At 36.8% G+C, this 20,883-nt stretch overlaps 1 protein-coding gene across 1 annotated transcript in view; it reads left to right on the top strand.

The window, feature by feature from the left end:
- LOC122148957 (disabled homolog 1-like) overlaps positions 1–20,883 on the top strand; it is a 96,834-nt gene that overhangs the window by 45,150 nt on the left and 30,801 nt on the right. The window contains 5 exon segments of the mRNA XM_042777570.1: positions 13,373–13,382; positions 14,038–14,139; positions 15,540–15,659; positions 16,501–16,539; positions 17,990–18,052. Of these exon segments, the coding sequence (XP_042633504.1) occupies positions 13,373–13,382; positions 14,038–14,139; positions 15,540–15,659; positions 16,501–16,539; positions 17,990–18,052 (334 nt within the window).

The raw sequence follows: 20,883 nt of genomic DNA, 5'->3' as shown, positions 1-20,883 counted from the left end.
TTGCACACTGGTCAACTGCAGTAACATTGTATGAACTGTTGGGGCCAACAGAGAGGTCCAGTGTTGTCATACTGTTTGTTTAAGAAGACAAATTAGAGCCTGCAAACGACAATGGATCTAAATAAACATAAGAGCTAAAAATAAGATTTGGTTTCAAGATCTGTATCCACTTTTTCATCTGAATATATAGAATTAAATACGCATTGATGGTGAACAGCCAGTATGGCTGATGAATCTGTGTTCAGGGTTCAGTGTTGTACCGATGAGTGCCAGTGTTAAATGAGAGGTTACTATGTGAGCACAGTGTTCTCTGTTGTCATGGCGCCAGGAGGTGACCTACATGACGAGGTTCAAGTTTCAAGATTTTATTTGTCACGTACAAGTTATATGACATACAACACGCAGTGAAATGTAGGTTCAATATTGTTTTAATCTGTCATTGATGGTTTTAATCTGTCATTGATGCGCTGATCTACAGTATTAGCACCATGACCTTTTGCTCTCTTTTGTGAGTATGTATCTGTCTGTGTGTACAGTATATGTGCACTATACTGTCACTACAGTATTGAAGTTATGCTGCTGTTGGTTTAGCTCTGAAACTAGTTCAACAGTGTGTATCAGATATCAGTTGTGGAATTTAACATCTATACTGTAGATCTGTTTCCAGCCACTAAACTGAATTTCATTTTGGTAGCTTAAATGTGCTCTTAAATAGTCAAGTAATTTTGCTGATTTTCAGCATTTTACTAATGGGGTTAAACAACTTTTACCCGCCCTCTACACTTCACTTAATGGAATAGTTCAGTAAAGTAAAAAATAAAATAAAATAAATTGTCATCATTTACTCATCCTCTTGTCATTCCAAACATGCATGCATTTCATTTTTCTGCAGAACAAAAAGGATATTTTGAATAATGTTGTTAGCAAGGTTCAGTGCGATAGTCGGTGTCGATGGTGTTAATTCACAACATGTTTGCGTCACTTGCCCACTGCACACCACCATAGTTTTAATATTTTATTGTAATAAAAAATTATTTTGTTTTGTTAAAGAACAGACACTACAATTAAAAACTGATTGCCACTGCTCAATGCAGCATGTCGAAATACAGTCGCATCAGCCAGATTTAATTTATTCATTTATATAAATATCAGTTTCTTATTTATTTGGTTCCACAGTGTTTGCTGATTTTTACTTTAATTAAACTTTGTGTATTTTATTTTATTTTATTTTGAATGAAGCTGTACCATTTGGAATCATACCATTTTGGAATGACATATGGGTGAGTAAATGATGACAGAATTAAAATTTTTGAGTGAACTGTCCCTTTAAAATTTGTGAGGGTCACACTATCATTCTTACTTCTTACTCTGTGTTTAATTGTGACCCTGAGTCTGAGCCAATGCAAGGAGCCGGATTGATGCTCTTTCCTCACTATTACTGAGTCCTATAGTGTTTGCAGAGGTTCTCATAGCGTTTAGAGATGTTATTGAGTAATAGAGGGTGGTGTGTGTGTGTGAGAGAGAGAGAGAGAGAGAAAGAGAGAAAGTTCTGCACACTGGGTTGTTGATCATGTTGATGGCTTATAAGGTAAAATGACTGGACCATGTCACAGTGGCTGTGCTGAAAGTCATTAGACTTTAGATGTGCTGTCTACTGCTTCAGACAAAGCTATACTTCATATCCTTACCTCTTTCTTTTTCTCTCTTTCTTTCTTTAGCTCATTTCATTCCCCTTGCAGAGGACATAAGTTACCTTTCATGTCTTCTTTTTTATTCCTGGCAAAGCTGAATTTTCAGCATTGCGCAAAGAAACGTTTGGATGCCATTAGAGCAATTTAACAAGTCAACCTAACCTCCAAATAAAACAACAACAACAAAATCATGGATAATTGCAGTGTGATAGGGTGTTAAGGACTTCAAAAAGACAAATTTAGTTTAGTTTCTTGCATCTTTCTTTATCTCTCTAGCTTTGTCTAATTTAAAGAAGGCATATAATAGGGTACAAATGTCTGAGACCACCAGTGGACATGCATCTGTTTTGCATTTTTCTAAAAAAAATTATACAAGTTTTCATTCAAATATCTATGGAGCACCACGCAACATGCATGCGAGTGGGGTGGTATCATGGCCACAATTTAACTTTAATAAAATGAGAGAATAAGAAACCAGTGATTTATTTCAACAAATTCTTAATTTGTGGCCACAAAATCAATTTTTCATGTCACGTGCAGGGCTCTATAGTTTTTAAGGGTCAGAATATATTTTTTTTGTGTCACGTGCAGGGCTCTATAGTTTTTAAATAACAATGATTCAAATAAGTTGTTTAATGTTGTTTCCCCTATATATAGAGTTCATATGTTAATATATGTTATGATTATATAACGATAGCGCCTATATATCAATATTAAGGTCCTTCCCAAAAAGCCAGAACATTGTGGAAAAGTTCATTACTTTTTAGTATATGGGTGATTCCATTAAACTGTCATATATTTTCATTGGTCAGTCGTTGAAAGCCTTTCAGGTCTTTTGTTGCCGTTTTAACACTAATGTTTTGGCATAAGCTCATGAAAAGGAAAGAATTCCTATCTCAAAAGACTTTAGCCATGCGCGAACGCTGGACACATCTAAGAAACAGTGTTTTTACTTAAGCGAAAAGGAGAGACCTGCGATTGCATTGAACACGGTTTAAGTGTAGGCATACTTGGTGAGGGAAGCCTTTTGCAGAAATGACTGCTTACAATGCGGCGTGGTATCTCAGAGCGCTCGCGACCAGTTCCCGCACTGGCTGAGCAAGAGATTCGCGCTACGCATGCATTTTATTCCGCCTTAAGCTCATCCAGAGAGATGGGTCTTGCTCTCTCACTTTATATTCACAATATCCCACGCGCTACTCTAATGGGTTCAGGTCAGGAGAGTTGACAGGGAAATAACGCACAGTAATGGCATTGTAATTCTGTACACCATTTACCACTCGCTGTTTGGCGACTGAAGCTTGTGAGACAACGTGCGAAATGACGAAATCTTCATCTACATAAAGCTTTTCAGCCGGTGGAAGCAAATGAAGTGCTCCAACTTCGCCTGATAGCTACTGTCATTGACGCTGCCGTGGATCCAGAACGAGCTGACCAACACCAGCAGCTGACATTAAAAAATGCTCGTTCACTGAATGTAGGTACTTGACACTGGTCTTCAGGCATTTTGGCAAAACTTGCTCCCCAGTTTTTAATGGTACAAAGGCCTCTTGATTCCAAAATGATCAATGCAAAATTTGCTTCTCATTTCATGAACCCTTTAATTAAAATGACTGAAAAAAGAAGTCCAGTGATTGCTTCAACAAATGGGGATTTGTGGCCCACAAAGCCATTTTTCCTGCACACGCCTGTGCAGGGCTCTGGATAATTTCTACTCCAGACTCAGTAAAAATATTTTAAAAGGTGATAAGGTCACCATTATAATCTCCATCAATATACTGAGGGTCATATATACCTATATTATCGTTATATTATTATTTTATTGACATAGATTATATTTCCTTCCCGTGTCTTCCTTGTGCCTTTTACATCTTTTTGTCTTACCTCGTTATCAGTTTCTGTCCATGTATTACCCTGTTGGCATTTAGGGTGTCCAGTGATTAACCTTTGACATTTCATTTGGTGCACCTTAGAACTGAAGACTGAGACTGTACTGTAAAACAGAATATTTTACTTTAAAGGCAAAGGGTGAGCAAACAAGATAAAAAAATGGAGGGGTGAGCAAACAAGATAAAAAAATGGAGATGGTGAGCTGCTTTCATCATATGTCCTTTTTGTGTAGGAATTTCCAGTTTATCTGCGGTCCTCCCCCCCCCATGGTATTCACTCAATTCCTCCTTGAAATATTTCAGTTCCCCTCAATGGCTCTAAAATCTGATGAAGAGGATTTTTATGATTTACATTATGGAAACTAGGTGGACGGCCGTTTTGCGGTACTGTGACTCGGCTAATCGTATTGTTGTATTGCTGTCTGAAGGCCTGCCAAGACCAGCCACTCGTATTATTAACTCTCCCACAAAGAGGGAGACCAGAGCGGAAGCAGAAAACAGGGAGGCCTCCAGCCCACTGCCACCTCCAAACTACTCCTTAGTTAGGACTGAAAGCCTGTGTACACCAGTAAAGACTATAATACGATTAGAAAGCTATTCATTTAGCATTCCAGTAGATTCAGTGCACAGTAGAACTCGGACTGAGAGTGTACTGTAAAACAGTGAGCCATGTTTACTTTAAAGGCAAGGGTGAGCAAACAATCAGAAAAAATGGAGATGGTAGACTGAAATGGACAGAAAGCTTTGGACAGATTTCTTTAGACTTACTTAGCACACTTGTCCCTCACTGTCCTCTGATTTTGTGGGTACGTTTCCAGGCTTTATCTTCCGGTACTATATCCCCCATTTACACTTCACTCTTTTCCTCATTTGGCATTGGCTCTCCCCCTCCAAGCTCTCCTCTGATGAAGAGGACAGCTTCCCTGATTTCATTATGATCAACTCAGTGAACGGCAACGGTATGTGGTGCGGACGGCCGTGTGGGGTACTGTGACTCGGCTAATCGTATTGTTGTATTGCTGTCTGAAGGCCTGCCAAGACCAGCCACTCGTATTATTGGGTGTCCAGAGAGGAGGGAGAGGACAGGGAGGCCTCCAGCCAGGGAGACCAGAGCGGAAGAAACTACTCCTTAGTTAGGACTGAAAGCCTGTGTACACCAGTAAAGACTATAATACCTAAAGAAAGCTATTCGTTAGCATTCCCATTCATTTCAGTGACAGTTGCTCGGCTTGGTTTCAATACCAAGTGAGCCATGTTGCTATCTTTTGCCTACATGAGCAGCCACCTTCAGAGGAAGTGTCCTGACTGAAATGGAAATTCATAAGTGAATTATTGTGGCTTGTTTCTATTTTTTGACTAAATTAGATACATTTGATTTGATTGGAGCCATGTTGCTATCTTACTTCCTTACATATATGGAGAGACAAAGAGCTTGGAAAATCACTATATAAAGGCATACTTCCTTACTATATAGTAGGAGAAAATCTTCCTAAAACTGTAAGCAAAACAAAACTGAATGATTTAATACTTCCGACAAGATTCTAAAGTAAGTGGACACTTTACTACCCCATGAGGCCACGGAGAGAATTTGTAAATGGTAGTAAAGCAACAAAACTGATGCTGATATAGGTCACGTGACAAAGACATGATGAATGTGGAATGTCCTGATTACATTCATGTTATATTGAACATATATATAATTTTTTTTAATGGTGAATTGTGAATCCACAGAAAAGTAATTTTACAGAATGACTCCAGCCTCTCGTATCTAATGTGCCTGAGATCTCCTTTTTATTTTCCAGATTCAGTCTTCATATATAGTTTCATAAGTCACAAATAGTATGCAGGGAGAGTCATCTTTGATTCTGTGCCACTGATTTGCATGGAAATGAGATCTGACCCATCCAATAGAGTGGTCTAATGGCTGCAAAAAGCAGCTGTTGATGTAAATGACTAAATCAGTTCCACTTAATCTAATGTCATTAGACGGAATGAGTGAACTTGTGTGCGTGTGGTATAAAGGAGAAAGCACATGGAGTGAGGGCTAATAAAATGAGCTACAGTAAGTGTTCGCTATAAAAAATAATAATAAAAAAGTAGGGCCATGAATTGAATGCATTAATTTGGAGTGAAAATAAAATAAAAAAAGTTAAGATGTCTTATTCTGTAATTTATGAGTATATCTCAGCAATGTTGATATATTTAATTAATTTGATTAGTTAATTGACCCTTCACAAAGACCCGCCCCCCCTTAGTTACTGTTGCTACGTCCGACAAGCCACGGTGCTCTCACGCCACACATCATGTTCTCACACAGTGAAAAATACCTTGTGGAGCAAAGAGGAAACTGCCAACTCACAGACAGACCAGACAGAGCAGCTTTCAGCTTTCAAAATTAGTAATTAAAAAAAAAAGTCAAACAATAAATACCATATTATTGCACTTTAATGTGTCGTGCCAGATCACTTGTAGCGCCTCAGTTAAAGTGGCACGTGAACTGATCCTCTCTTCCTCTTTACTAGTTATAGCACGAAATAAAAATAAATAAACATCAGAAGGTATATTTCACTAAGAGGAGTCCCATATCTCCTGCTGGTACAGTGCAGTTCGTTGGCACTAATAGCATGAGATAAAATTATTAATTCGCATGGCATTTCAAATCCGTTTTGAGCTGTCAAGAGTTATTAGTCTCTGCACCCAGTGTCTCTCTCTCCCTTTTTTCTGTCCATATACTTTGTTTTCCCAGAGGCATCTATGGGCAGCTCATTTCTGAAGTTCCTTTCCAATCCAGCTCTCTGAGGAGTCATTTTGGCTGCCCCCCCGCTAGCTTGTCCATCCTTGATCGAGTGTGTGTAGGTGTGTTTGTGTGTGTGTGTGTGTGTGTGTGTGTGTGTGTGTGTGTTGGCACCGGTGGCATTTTTGATTAAACTCAGTTCTCTCCTTACTAATTACCCCTCTCTCAGGCAGTTGCTGTATAGTTGTGTAGTTTCTCTCTCTCTTTCTCTCTAATCAAAGACCTGGAACACTTATCATTGCTATGGCAGCTGCTAATTAGTGGATACCTGGCACCGTGGCAACAGCAGGTTGGGGGGTGGGGGGTGGTGGGGAGGGCAAGTCAGGGCTGGTTGATGGGAGTAATGACACCGTGTCTCCTTGTCTAGCTCCCACACTGAGATGATTAAATATGGACACACAATCCACCACCAAGTGTGTGTTTTATTATAATGATCAGACTCCTACACGGTGGTATGGAACATGTAGGATATCTTTAATCACGCCATTTCATGATGTGCTATAGGAAGGTCGAAAAGTACCGGTACTTTTGGAATGAGTCAATACTAAATAAATATTTGCATTAGCACTGCAAATAACCCAAACAGAGTTTGCCTAGATGAAAATCAAGCAATACATACTTGATGGTGGATTGTTATATATAAGCACTTGTTACATTATATTTGTTATATATTAATATTTAAGATATATATATATATATATATATATATATATATATATATATATATATATATATATATATATATATATATATATATATATATTATTTATTTATTTATTTTTATAGGTGTGTTTTTTTAGCATGTGTGGGGGATGTATTTGATATATATATATATATATATATATATATATATATATATATATATATATATATATAAAATTTAGACAACCCATCGAGTATTTTATTTCAAAATGTATCTTTATTTCCTCAAATCCATAGAGTGCCATTCTGAGTGTTTAACTAAGAAAATCTAAATGTGAGTCTGAAGAAGTAAACCAATAGGAATCACAAAGATCAAAAGAGAGATTATGGCACAGAAAAGCTAGAAAGAGAGAACATGATAGCATAGTTGAGAGGAGGACAGGATGCATGAGATGAGAGTATTGAAAGGAGAAACACAAGAGAGAGATGTGGAGGAAGGATGATAAATCATGCTAAACTCATTAATGAGATAACGGTGGCTGAGGAATATGAAGGTTAAAGGGGTGAGAGTTATTTCCTGCCACGGTCACTGCAGTCAGTCACACACACACACTCACATATACACATGCATATATTCCTACATGTATGGCACAACAGAAGTGGCAAAAGGACGTTTTGTTAATCAGAATTAACGAGATTGATGCAGGATCAGTTCAGTCTGCATTTATGATTTACTCTGTGTGTGTTTGATGTTGAGGTCGGCTGGTCCTCTGCTCTTTAGACATCAATCCACCTCGCGGTGACACACCACAAATGGAGCTCTCTGTGATTTACAACAAAACACACATACACTTTAACTTACAAATTCATCGGCATGTCACGCTGTCTCACGGTTCAGGTTCATATGGTCGAGTATTGACTTTAGACACTGTAAAGGATGTGCTCGTGGCTGGTTTGACAGCACAGATCTGTAGACTTCAAAAGCGGTGGGGCTTTTTTTCTGCAGCAAAGCTCTAAGCTGATCTCTGTTGAGCTGACTGCTTTGAATTTACACTCAATTCAGCTTCCATTCAGTGACGGGATGGGGTTGGGCAGTTTTTGTCCTTGTTTTCTAGCCTCCTTTATTGTTTTGTATTACATTGATTTAAAAATACAGTAAAAACAGTCATATTGTGAAAAATTATTAAAGATTAAAACAATATTTGAATATATATTAAAATGTAATTTATTACTGTGATGCAAAGCTGAATTTTCAGCAGACATTACTCCAGTCTTATTTCTTCATGATCCTTCAGAAATCATTCTAATATTCTGTTTTTTTTTTTATTATATAAGCCAGTCAGATTAGAGCTTGATATATATATAGGTTGGTTGTGTAAAGTCAGCCAGTCAGATTAGAGCTTGCCAGGTCGGCTTTGAGTGGTCCATCTGAAGGCTGGAGATTTTGCACCAAGCAGTAAATGTTTAAAAGCAAGCAACTTTATAGTAAAGACTATCCAAGACTATAAGGTTCATTATGAAAACTTACATCACAGGAAAGCAGTTTAGATTGCAAAGGCTGCTTATAAATACTCCTGAATAGACAAATCCAAGCAGAACTTTATATGGGGGTGGAGGGTTGATCATACATTTCTTTCTGGTGTATTCTATCATTTCTGTCTCTGAAAAATTAACTTCACAAGTCACTCTTTGAATGAGACCTTGTAAGGTTGGTTATTCAATCTGTAATTCTTCTTCTTTGACTTGTCTGTCTGTTTTCACCTCTAAACAAGTAAAGGAGACAGAAAAATGTGTTTTTCCTTCTCCTTCCCTCCACTTGCTTATGATAAATGGATGATGAGCAGCTTTTCTCCGGTTTGACTTTTTGGACAGGCTTCAAGGCAACAGATGCGAGTGTGTTTAGAGAATGAAATATTGAACAATTAGTGTGTCGCTAAATGCCCGATCAAACCGCTGTCACTTTGTATGTGTGTTCAGCTTCTTTCTCACCTCTCTCTCTCTCTCTTTCTCTCTCTCGCCCTCTCTCTTGCTTTTTACTTTCTTATTGTGTGTTCACTCTCACACATAATGACTTAAGGACAGGATCAGCTTGTTTTTTCTCAGAATATGAATTAAATATTTTCCTACTTCATGAGAAAAATTGCATACGGGCATAACACATTACATGCACAGTCCAAAAAGAACTTTTCTTTATTTTTAACTATTTTTACTTATTTGAACTATCATTCAGCATATTTTCTGGAGGTCAGGGACGATCTGGTGTCACAGAGCAGTACAAAACCCCAGAAAACCATTCGAAAGGCTGCGTTTTGCTTAGATGTGTGGTTCAATGTGGATCTGAAGTGGCGTATCAGTTTGAAGTGATGCCATTGAGAGGCTCTTATCATCGTCAAACAGAGTCTGTTCCTCACGGCAGAGAACTGTTACAGTTGCACCTTCCTCTGGGCAGGATGGTGTATCGATAGTCCCACCTGTTAATACCTGCACGCGCACACACACACACTAACACACAGTCATGATCTTCTGCGCTCAGGGAGAAGATACTATTGAACAGAGAGGGTCTCCATTTGAAAAGCTCGACCAAGTAGATAAAGCCATTTGCTGTATAGCATGTCGAACAAGACCGGGAGAGAAAATTGAAAGAATTGTTCTACTAGGCAGACTCATTTGCAAAACCCAGATAGTCCTTGTATAATCCTCCCTTGCTGTATGGCAAACAATTGGTGGCACCAAGCTCTGAAGGGATTCTGGGACTGTCCCTCATCTGCACTGATTTTTGAAAAAAAATAAAAAATTGTCCCGTTTTGGGACACGTTGTCCCTTTTTTCCCTTTTCTTTTCTGTCGGCCGGCGGAAGCCAATGGCAAAGCTTACACGTAGCGGCTTCAACGATATGAAATAAGGGCTAAAACATGTTCTTTATCTCTAACTATTGGCCCATAGCTACACAAGGACCTAATAAAGCCGTGGCTAATGTGTGTATGCGCGTGTGTGTGAATGTGTACGGGAGTCAAGCGGCTGGTTAATTAGCTGTGAATGTGTGGTTTTGAAGAGCTTAGCGTTGGACTCCAGATCCTCATTATCTCTGTAACACCAGCGTTCCCTTTCCGCTGTCTCCCCTCTCCTCACACTAGTGTTATTCAGCAGCCCCCAGAGATAAACACACACACACACACACACACACACACACACACACACACACACACACGTATACACTCTCAGAAAAATTGTGTTATTCAGAAGTACTCAGAGATAGTGTTGGACACGTCCCCAGACACTAAAACCTCATTATGAGCTCTGTTTGTGTATTGTCATTAGGTTGTATGTGTGTTCCCTCAGGGAGCGATTAAACAGGGCGGGGGTTTTGTTTAAGGTTTTTGTGTTTATAATTCTTTGACGGCCGTGAATAACCTGAACTTCCTGCCTTTGAATTGTATTGGTCATAGGATGGGTCTGTTCCAGAACTGACAGAGGTAGCATTGTAACGCTATAAAAACAGAACTGCTGTGATCTCCGAGGTTGTTAATCACTGGAATATGCTTTTGTTGAAGCCATCTTTTGTCTGTTTATTTTGCAACAAAAGTTAATGTTTAGCTTCTATAGATACAAAAATTGATTACCATATAATAGTTTGTGATTTACATTGTACCTAGTTGGCTTGGTTCATGTGAAAAAATACATCCAGAACCATTGCCACTTAATGTGTTTTTTGAGGGTATTGTGTTTTTTCTGGGAGGCCTTCTCTGAGAAAAATACACAAGCTAATGCTTTGTCCAGACTGTTGTACCTTGAAAGGCAACATAATAATGAACAGCCTTCATGTGAAGAGCATGTATATGGTTCCTCTTGTAATGTGCCCACTTTCTGACCTCGGTAGCTCAAAGGTCTTAGAAGTGTGGTGCTTGATGTATCATCACCATGGTAACAGTGTCATTATCTGTGCAGTGGCATGACCTCAGAGTTCGTAGGGCCGCTGTGATGATTTGAATGAAAGAAAAGGAACGAATGAAAGGGAAGCAATCTGAAACATGCTGCTCTGATGAAGCATCGGTGTATGGTATTGTGTGTATTATTGAGCGTGAGTTCTTACATGTGCGAATGACCTGCAGATTATGGGTCATTATGATGGAAAGAGGCTCGTGTACTGTGATAACACAGGACTTGCTTCGCCAGCTCGCGGCAAATATTCCATTCTGTGAACTAGTTAGAGGAAGGCTGGCATTGAATAGGCACACAAGTAATTAATCTTTCAAGGATTTTCTATGCTTCCAATTTTAAACTGCCCAGAAGGAATGGAAACGCAGTTATGTGCTGAAGATTTTGCATCTAAAACCCAGAAAAGCACTTGAAAGATTAAAGTCTGCAGTTGGTGGGACTGTTTCATTTTGTATTACAAGCAGCATTCTTGGAAAACAAGCCATTTATATGCTGGGAAGCCAGAAATTTTCTTTCTAGTTATATTTTTCCAAAAATCAAAGAGCTAAAAAGTATGAGCCAGCATCGATGAAACCAGAGAAGGGGAACAAAAAAGTGATGTATAATCCAGCACAGGGAATTAAATCAATCAGTGAATCTTTTTTTTTAACCAATTCATTCCAGTGTGCAAACCAATCTATTAAAATCAACTGAATGCAGCTAGAAAGATAAAAGCTACTCTACTTTTAAAAAGCTAAGCTACTCCCTTGTGAAAAAAGTAGTACGCTTAATTGTATTGAATGTGCACTTTCAGTGTATTTCAAATCAAGTATTTATTTATTTTTTAATTTTTATTTTTTTTAAATATATGTATTTGCAAATAATAGAAAATTAACTAAATAAAATAACACTTAAGTGTGTTTAAAGAGGGTACACTTTTATGACTTTCTTAATGTAATTGAGTAGAGTGTGCTTTATAATAATGTCATATTAAGGCCTGGTTTCACAGACAGGGCTTAGGTTAAGCCAGGATTAAGCCACAGTTCAATTAGGACATTTAAGTATCTTTTATAAAAGTACCTTAGAATAAAACATTACTGGTGAGCATCTTGAGACGAAATAAACAACACTGACATATTTTAAGATATGTCACTACAAGTTTCTTTCAATTAAAACACCCTAGACATGCATTTTAGTCTGAGACTTCATGGGCATACGTTTTACTTTAAAATATATTTTAAATCATTGTTTTAATAATCTTTTGCCATGCTTTAAAGTAGTAAACTTGATGTGTTGACTAACATCAAAAGCACATGTAAAGTACTTGATTATAATTTAAACTGTAGTGTTATGTGATATTTGAATTAATATACTTTAAATCTGCTAAATTGCATTATCATTTACAATTGTGTAATTACAAATATATTCAAAATACACACATTTCAATAGAAATGACATTAAATATTGCACATTTAATTAATTAGTTCCTACTTAAGTTCAACTAATAACATTTATTATAAATTTAAACTATAATGCATTTGAATTTACAGTAATTGTATATAACATGCAATTAAGTGCCCGGAAACATTACATTGAGTTTGCACAAATATATTAATTCTATAATAAATACTCTTTTTAAAAGTATGCAGAAGTGTACTTCATTTTCACAAGGGCTGTCACACCTCTGAAAATGTAAATGTAAAATCCACACATTCAGTTTTAAGTGTGAAATCATTAAGTTCTGCGTGGGCACATGACATTAGTTTGATAATGAAAGCTGCCCATTAACCTCATTCAAAACTTTTTAACAAAGGAACCTCCTTCTCAAAGTTTGTTTAAAACGTCACTGACAACACTTCATATTTCAGCAGGGAAAATAGCACCTCGCAGGCAGACAGGTTGTCATAAGATGTCATCCAACTCTCGAGTTAACTGCCGAGCCCATGGGGGTGCGTCTCTCCTTCCCCCTGTGCATGCGGCGTGTGGCGTGTGTATTGTGTTAGTGATGTTTTAATGATTCTAGATGAAGTGGGTGGTGAGGGGAAGATTGCCACTTGCAGTAGATTTCAGCAGATGATTGCTCTTCAGCAGCAGGAGGCTGACACTAGTGCCGAAGCCCTGCTGTTTCAGCCATCAGCCTGGAGGACGACTCGCTCCGAGCTTTTGACCTATTTCCTGTCCTCTGATCCCCTCTCTGGGTTAACGTCACCCTTCGTTTGAATGTCCATTTGTTGTTTGAAAGCAGTTTTTGAAGTTCTCTGTAGCTGTCCTTGGATTTTTAAGTTTAAATTGGTGTTTGGATATAACTTTGTTCCTTTCAAACTAGAGGTTTTGGTGCACAGCTGGGTTCAGCTGACCATAATTCTTGGTTTGTTTGATTAGTGGTAGCTGCAAAACTCAGGTAGGCACCAAAAAAATCATGCTAAAGTCCTTTTTAAAAAGGAGGCATGAAGTTTGAACTCAAATAACAAAAATAAATGTCTGAGTATAACCTTGTTGCTGTAACACTAGAGGTTTTGGTGCACACCTGGGTTCAGTTGACCATAAAAGTCAGTTCATTTGATTCATTTGATTTGATTTTTGTTTGTTTTGATTATCATTTGGTTTGATTTTTGTATGTTTCTTAAGATAAGGTGGGTGGTTAAATTTAATTGTTATGAAATGGTTGATTGGGATAATAAAATAAAACAATAAATGTGGACCATTTGTAAGAAAATAAAAGGAGAAAAAATAAGGTTATATGGTGGCTGCATGTCTGATTGGAAGTCTCGCTTTTCAGAAAAAAATGGCAAATGCTTTCATTTTTTAATTATATATTGATTTCTATTTTTATTTTTAGTATAATATGAGCTATAACAACAGCATGTTTTTCAGCTAAAGTGTTATTAATTTCATTTTATTACTGTATTTTGGTGTCATTTTCTTTATTTCAGTCTGTTACCAAAAAAAAATAAAAAATACTGCCTGGTTGTGTTACTTGTGTGCATTTTGTATTTTTGTATTTTTGTGCCATAATTCAGGCAGTTCGAATGTCTGAATGTTTTTTTTTTTTGTTGTTGTTTTTTTTTGTAGGTTGTTTATTAAGAACATGCATTTCATTTGATGAGATTTCCTACATTGCGAAAGATATCACGGACCACCGAGCCTTTGGTTATGTGTGTGGGAAAGAGGGAAACCATCGATTTGTGGCCATCAAAACAGCTCAGTCTGTAAGTACTTATACGTGAAAAGGGTCAAAAATTGGACTATGTGTGTTGTACCAGCTATGACATCTTCCACTCCTCTGGAAAGACTTGATCTCTGTGCCTCTGTCTTGCGTCTCATCTTTGTCTCTGTTGTTGTTTGTTTCTGCTGCTGTTCTTTGTTGTTGCATTGCTCTAGTCTGCAACGCTGCAGTTCTGTGGCAGTTGCTCCGTTGATTTCCATACCAGGTCGATGAGTATCTGCTGTCCTCTCTCTCCCCCCATCCATTGCTCTCTTGCTCTGAACTACATGTGACCCAGCAAACACATACAGATAAAAGAATGGCTACATGTTCCTGCATGCGTGCTTCATCCCGCCAGAAATCTATTTTTTCTCATTCTTGACACAGTTATGGTTATGCGTGCTTCATCCTGCTGTTTCTCTCTCATTTCTCTTTTTCTTTCTTTCTCTTCTCCTCTTTTGCCCTTCTCCTCTTTCTCCTCTTTTTTACTATGGCAATATATCCCTCAATCGTTGGGTAATTTCCACCACAATCAACAAACTTCCTCCTAATAAAGTCTTTTCTAATATTTGTATTGTGCTTAATTTCCAATCGAGCTGTTATTTTGTCAAATTTGCATAAAGTGTGAAAATATTATTTAATCGTGTGTATCTAGGATACATAAATGCCAGTTATAAAATAAGCTTTAGCCTTTGAGACATTTTATTACAATTATTATAATGTCATATCTCATTTCCAAAATGAAATACTATTAAATACAACAGATAAATAAAAAAAAACAGTGAAAACAGTTTCATTTCTAAAAGTAAACAGGGCCAAATAGTTAAAAAAACACCCATATACCACACTACTGTAAGATGAAATGATACTGTATCATATACAAGTCTGTCTTTTTCTGTAAACAATCTTTCTTTCTTTCTTTCTTACGTCTTCTCATATTGCTTTTCATTGGTGTGAGTCTTCTGGAATAGGCAGCAGAAAAATACCCAGGGTGGATTTTGAGGGCGCTTCAGATTTTCATTCATGTATTTATTGAGATATTAGTGACATTTAGGCTGTGCTTTGCAGGAGATGCATTTTTAATGCTAACATGAAGCTTTGATGCTAACTACAAAGAGTGCAGTTTGACCTGACCCAGCCCTTTTAAATGGAAAGCACTTTCTTCTGTCACCTCTCATCTGGCAGATTTAAGAGCAGCCGAAGCAGAGGTTAAGAGGTCTTTGTTATGTCTTTTCCAAGATACTCTGATACTCTATTATGTATTTTGCTCTGAATTGCTTGAAGAAATGTGCAGAAAATACAGCGGATCTTCAATATGGACCCTTATTAAGAAGATCATGTCACTTCTTCCTCTTTGTCTCTATAAATCTGTCGCTCTGCCTGTGTTTCTGCATGTGTTCCCAGGCTGAGCCTGTGATCCTTGACCTCCGTGACCTTTTCCAGTTGATTTATGAGATTAAGCAGAGAGAGGAAATCGAGAAGAAAGCTCAGAAGGACAAGCAGTGCGAACAAGCTGTTTATCAGGTAACACACTCACACAAAACCTTCACACTCACATAAACTCAACACCCCAAAGAGAATTTACCGTTTCGGATGCTCGGTCATAAATACAACTGCATATACGTCTGCCAGCGAATGAGAGTGGTGTAAAAGAGAAACAACAACAAACTCCAAAGGGAATAATGAAATATGCAATACAAAAGGATGAAAATACAGAAAACAACACATTTCTGAGAGGGCTTATATATTATTTATCTCAGAGAATAGCGTAATAAGATTTACATGAGGCCGGGTACACACTAATGTCACAAATAGTTTATAATAATTAATGGCATAGTAATATTTATTACATATTATTCTATACTGATAAACATATTTAGCAAAATGATTTATTATATTTTATATTTCAATTATATTATTACTATTTATTTATATTAGTTTATACAAATGTATTAATAAATATAAAATTCTTTTTAAATTAATTTATTTTAGAATATACATACACCATACCACATTTGTAGTATATACTATACAAACTATATGTGTATTAAATTTTACATCTAATATTAATTATAACATTAATATTAACATTACATTAGTAGGCAGCTCTTTCCCTTTTCTCTGTCTGTTGAATCGCAGGTGCATTTCTGCGGGTTGATTTCCTTCACACTGCTTTTTCAACTGAGACAAAATCTACATTTGTGTTCCTGTTCTCACTGCTTGATGTCAAAAATGCTTTTGCTCTGTTTTGACATGAATGACCAAAAATTGGCCTCTTTTTCTCGTCGTCATCTTCTCTTCTGTTTCCCTCTTTCTCTACTCTCCTTCCTCCAATCACCTCCTCTCTGTGCGATCACTCCTGCAGACCATTTTGGAGGAAGATGTGGAGGATCCCGTGTATCAGGTAACGCTTTGAAGTAAAAGGTTAATCATTATGTCTGCCTGAACGTCCGCTTTCGAATTAGTGTGCCTCTCACTGTCACTTTAAACAGGGCTCCCTGTTCAATAATATGCGGTTAATCTCATTTACAGAAATAAATAATTCCTCTCCATTCTCTCTCTTCTCACTCCTCCCGAATTAATAAGACCTGGTATTTCGTCATTTGTATATAGAAATGAACAGTGAATCATCGCTGTAATGTGTAGTTAACTTTTCCTTTTCATTAATTTTGTACTGAAAACAGACAGCTTTAACACATCTCATCTGGGCTGCGTGTGTGTGTGTGTGTATGTGTGTGTTTACATGCATTACATTGCCTTTCCGTATTGTCCGCTGTGCATCATAATGGGAATGAATATGGAATGTAATGTATATGATATGAGTGTATCTTTAAATAGCAAGCCTGGATGTCCACTCGCCGTTAGTAACAAAGTAGCAGAGAAATGAGAAACGTTGCTTCTAGCAGTTAGTTTATATTCAGTCATTACTAAAAGTAGTGCAGACCTGATAAGCATTAACAATTTGCTTATAAGAGGGCTGCAGAGGAGAAGAATTAGCCAATGGCTAACTGTGTAACAAAATGAAACAGCCAATGGCGACAGTACTTTGTAAATGGGAACGGCTAAGCCATTAGATCTAATGTCACAGAAAATGGAGACGATTCTGCTATTAGTGCAAATGTGGTCTTGAAAAGACAGGAGTTAGAGATTAGCTTGAATGCTGCTTGCCAAAAATCGCTTTCTTCTCTGTGTGGTCCTTGTGTGTTATTGAGGAATATATCACAGATATGGGTTTTAACGGCTCTGCCATTTAAAAAAATAATCTTAAAGCTCAGTGGCTAGCTTCTCAAATGCAGACAAACACTGGGAAAGTTGTGTTGCCCCTGCTAAGCTAACATTAGCATGCCTCATTAAAGAAACATGCAGCGTTGTGTTTTACACTGTGATTTATTTCTCTATAATGTTGTAAAATTCATTCCATTGCCCTGTTTGCAGGAACAGAAACAGGGGTACGGATTCGCAGGAAAAAAAAAAATTGGGATGATAAAAATTTTAAAGACTGAATATATGCATGAGGCATAGGTTAGAATGAACACCTCATATTTTTCCCACCGAAAGGTTTCTTATTATTCTCTGTACGGAAGTTGTAGTTGCAGTGAACGATGACCTAAAGTGACCATAATGCTTTGCTAGGCCAGTGCATGTTGCTTAAGGTCAAGATGGTAACCATGTCACAGCTTTGTTTAGTACTTCATTGTTGCTAGGGTCACTGTGCTGCTCCTGGGGCCGCTGTTGATTCAGTGTGGTCAATCAGTCTTCTTCCTTTTCTCTTTTCTCTTTTCTTTTTTTTTCACACTCACCTTTTTCCTGTCCCTTTGCTTTTTTTTTATCTTCCTCTGCTGCCGATGTTGTAGTACATTGTATTTGAGGCGGGACACGAGCCCATCCGTGACCAATCAGAGGAGAGCATATATCAGGTACACTACCAAATCATAATAATGTTCTTAATAATGGTGCTTTTTAACTGATAATCACTTAATCAGACATTTTAATATTAGTGTGCAATGAAAACTATAAGAGTCATTCACCAGTAGTAACAATTTAGTTTTTATTAATATAGTGCAGAACATAATAAACAATTCAGAGTAACAAATGTCTAGATAAAATTATGTTTGTGTGGGATTTGAAATGTGACAGCATTTTAGTTTGGAGAATTGGACGTTTTTTAAGCTATAAAAGAGGATTTTATAATTTAAGAGTAAAAAATATTCATAAAAAAGGTGGAAAAGTTTTTCTTATAAGTATAAAAATAAACTAATTAAATCACAAGGTTAACAATCAATTCATAAAATGTTTTTCATAAATTATTATAATGTTATATTATAATATTTATTTATAATATTTCAATATAATGTATGCTAATATAATATATTAATATTGTCAAATACTTATTTTACAAGTTCTGCCCAAAACGTTTAAATAAATAATAAATGAAGTCTCTCATAAATACTAAATTTTTTGTAATTACAAAAATTGAAACATTTTCAAGGATTACTTCATCTGATTAATATTTCTGATTATTCCCTTGCTTGAAAACTTGGTGTAGGATTCTCATTTAAACAGTTATCACACAGAAATTGTATCACACAAAGCTTTAAAAAAAATCATTTACACTGTATTGCACTCTTTAGGGAGTGTTGAAATCGGTTGTTGTCCACCACACAATATAATCTGTCAGTTTGAAAAACGTTATTCATCAAACATACACCTATCATTAAAAGCTATCAAGGACTGGTTTTAATAACAAACAGCCAATAGGGAGCCTCTGAATAAATCGCCATTCTTCTTTAGATAAGACTTTAGAAGAATCCCAGGTTTTGTTAGTGTAGCTGCCAGAGACCCACCTGTGAATTAGAACAGAGTGCTACACCAAGCCACACTAATTCAGCGTGACGGCCCTTTCAACGATTTACACCCAGCAATGGTTCGTGCTCCAGGCGCCATGACCATGTCAACAGCAGGTGTTGTATCCTCAGGTGCTGCTTTGTTTTTTCACCTGTGGCTTGAATCAAAAAGAGACACTGCCCAGCAAAACAATAAACACATCAGTGCCCCCAACACTTTGCCAGTCTGTCTCCTCCACAACTTTATGCATATCCGACTTAACATCACAGTCAGTTTAGTAGCTCTTTGAAAGCTTGAAACGCCATTAGGGACCGAATTATACCTTCTAACTATTCAAATGTGTGCACAGCTCTCAAGCGCTAACCTGACACTTCACAAACTCCTTCACTTGTTGCTGACATCAGGACAGATATCGGAAACTCCGGAGCATGAAAGAGGCATCTGCTTGCTGTCAGATCTTTAAAACCAGGATCAACTAACATCTGATCACATCTCATATAAAACAAAAGCCAGATTGGCCCAGTCAAATTAAATCTGTGTGAACATCACTTTTGATATTTGATAACAGCAATGAAATAGGGAAACCTAAACAAACAGAACAAGAGATTTGTGTTCTCTGATGTCCACAGTCAAGACTGAAGATATATAAATAGCATGAATTGAATTAAAGCAATAAAGTATGGTTATGTTGTGGAGTACCATGGACAACCTCAAAATATCAGGGTCATTTTAAAAGCCATGGAAATTGCTCTTTGTGAGTGCAGTATTTCAAAGAATTCTTTCGCAAATTTAAGGCAAAACACTACAGGTCAGGGTACAATTTTTAACCCTATGTGTGTATATATATATATATATATATATATATATATATATATATATATATATATATATATATATATATATATATATATATAAACCCGGTATCTTCCCCAGTACATTAAGATAATTATTTTGTATTAGAAGTTTTCTGAAATGTTGTTTAAATATGCAAATGAGGAGGAATTATCTAATTAAATGTGCAAAAATTCGAGAAGAGAAATATATACATTGGATAAAGCTAGTTTATTTTTTATTATTATTATTTTGTTGTCATATTAAAGTTATATTTGCTCACAGTGGGGATTTTTGAGCATCTATTTTTATCATTTCTTAAATCAATATTGTCAACAGCCAGAAAAATAAATAAAATAAAATAAAATTGTTACATAAAATGTTACATAAGGCAAATGTTATATGAACAAACCCCTCAGTAAAACCCCTCAGTAAAAACCTTCAGAAGATAGATAGGAATAAACCTGTAAAGTTTGGAATTGGAAATTTCTGGCTCAGTTCAGGGTGGGGTGCGGGTGGGTACTTTATTTTGAAAAAAAAAAAATAAATAAATAAAAATGCCTTTAAAGATGTGTGTTGTATTTGAAATCTACAGATGCAAAAAGATAAAGTGTATTAATGAAGAATTGAAGCGAAATAGTCCAAAATCACTAAATTTACCTGTGCCTGAAAATACAAAAGTATTACCTGTCTTAAGAAAAAAAGAAGACATTACTGTATATCTCTAAACCTCGTAAAATAACACAATACAGCATCTCATAGCTAGATAAGTTCCTTTACCAAAGCTAACAGTATGCAGCCAAAGTAACCTTGACCTCCAGCGGGCCCCTTGGATCCCGAGTGATTTTGGCTCTGGCAAACTTCGCATAGCATGACTGAGGCACTGATGCTGAGTGTAGGGAGCTTTCCAAGGTCTGCATAGAGAAATTACTCTGTGTGAGAGGAAGCAGCAGGTCTCTCCTCTCCCCTTTCTCCAAATGAAAGAGTGAGAATGATTAATCTTTGCTGTCACTGTGTGATCTTTGAATAAGAGAAATGGAAAGATCACTTCAAGTGTACGATCAAATAAAAA

Source organism: Cyprinus carpio, chromosome A20 (genome assembly GCF_018340385.1).
Source record: "Cyprinus carpio isolate SPL01 chromosome A20, ASM1834038v1, whole genome shotgun sequence".
NCBI classification, from domain to species: Eukaryota; Metazoa; Chordata; class Actinopteri; order Cypriniformes; family Cyprinidae; genus Cyprinus; species Cyprinus carpio.
This window is presented reverse-complemented; position numbering and strand designations above follow the sequence as displayed.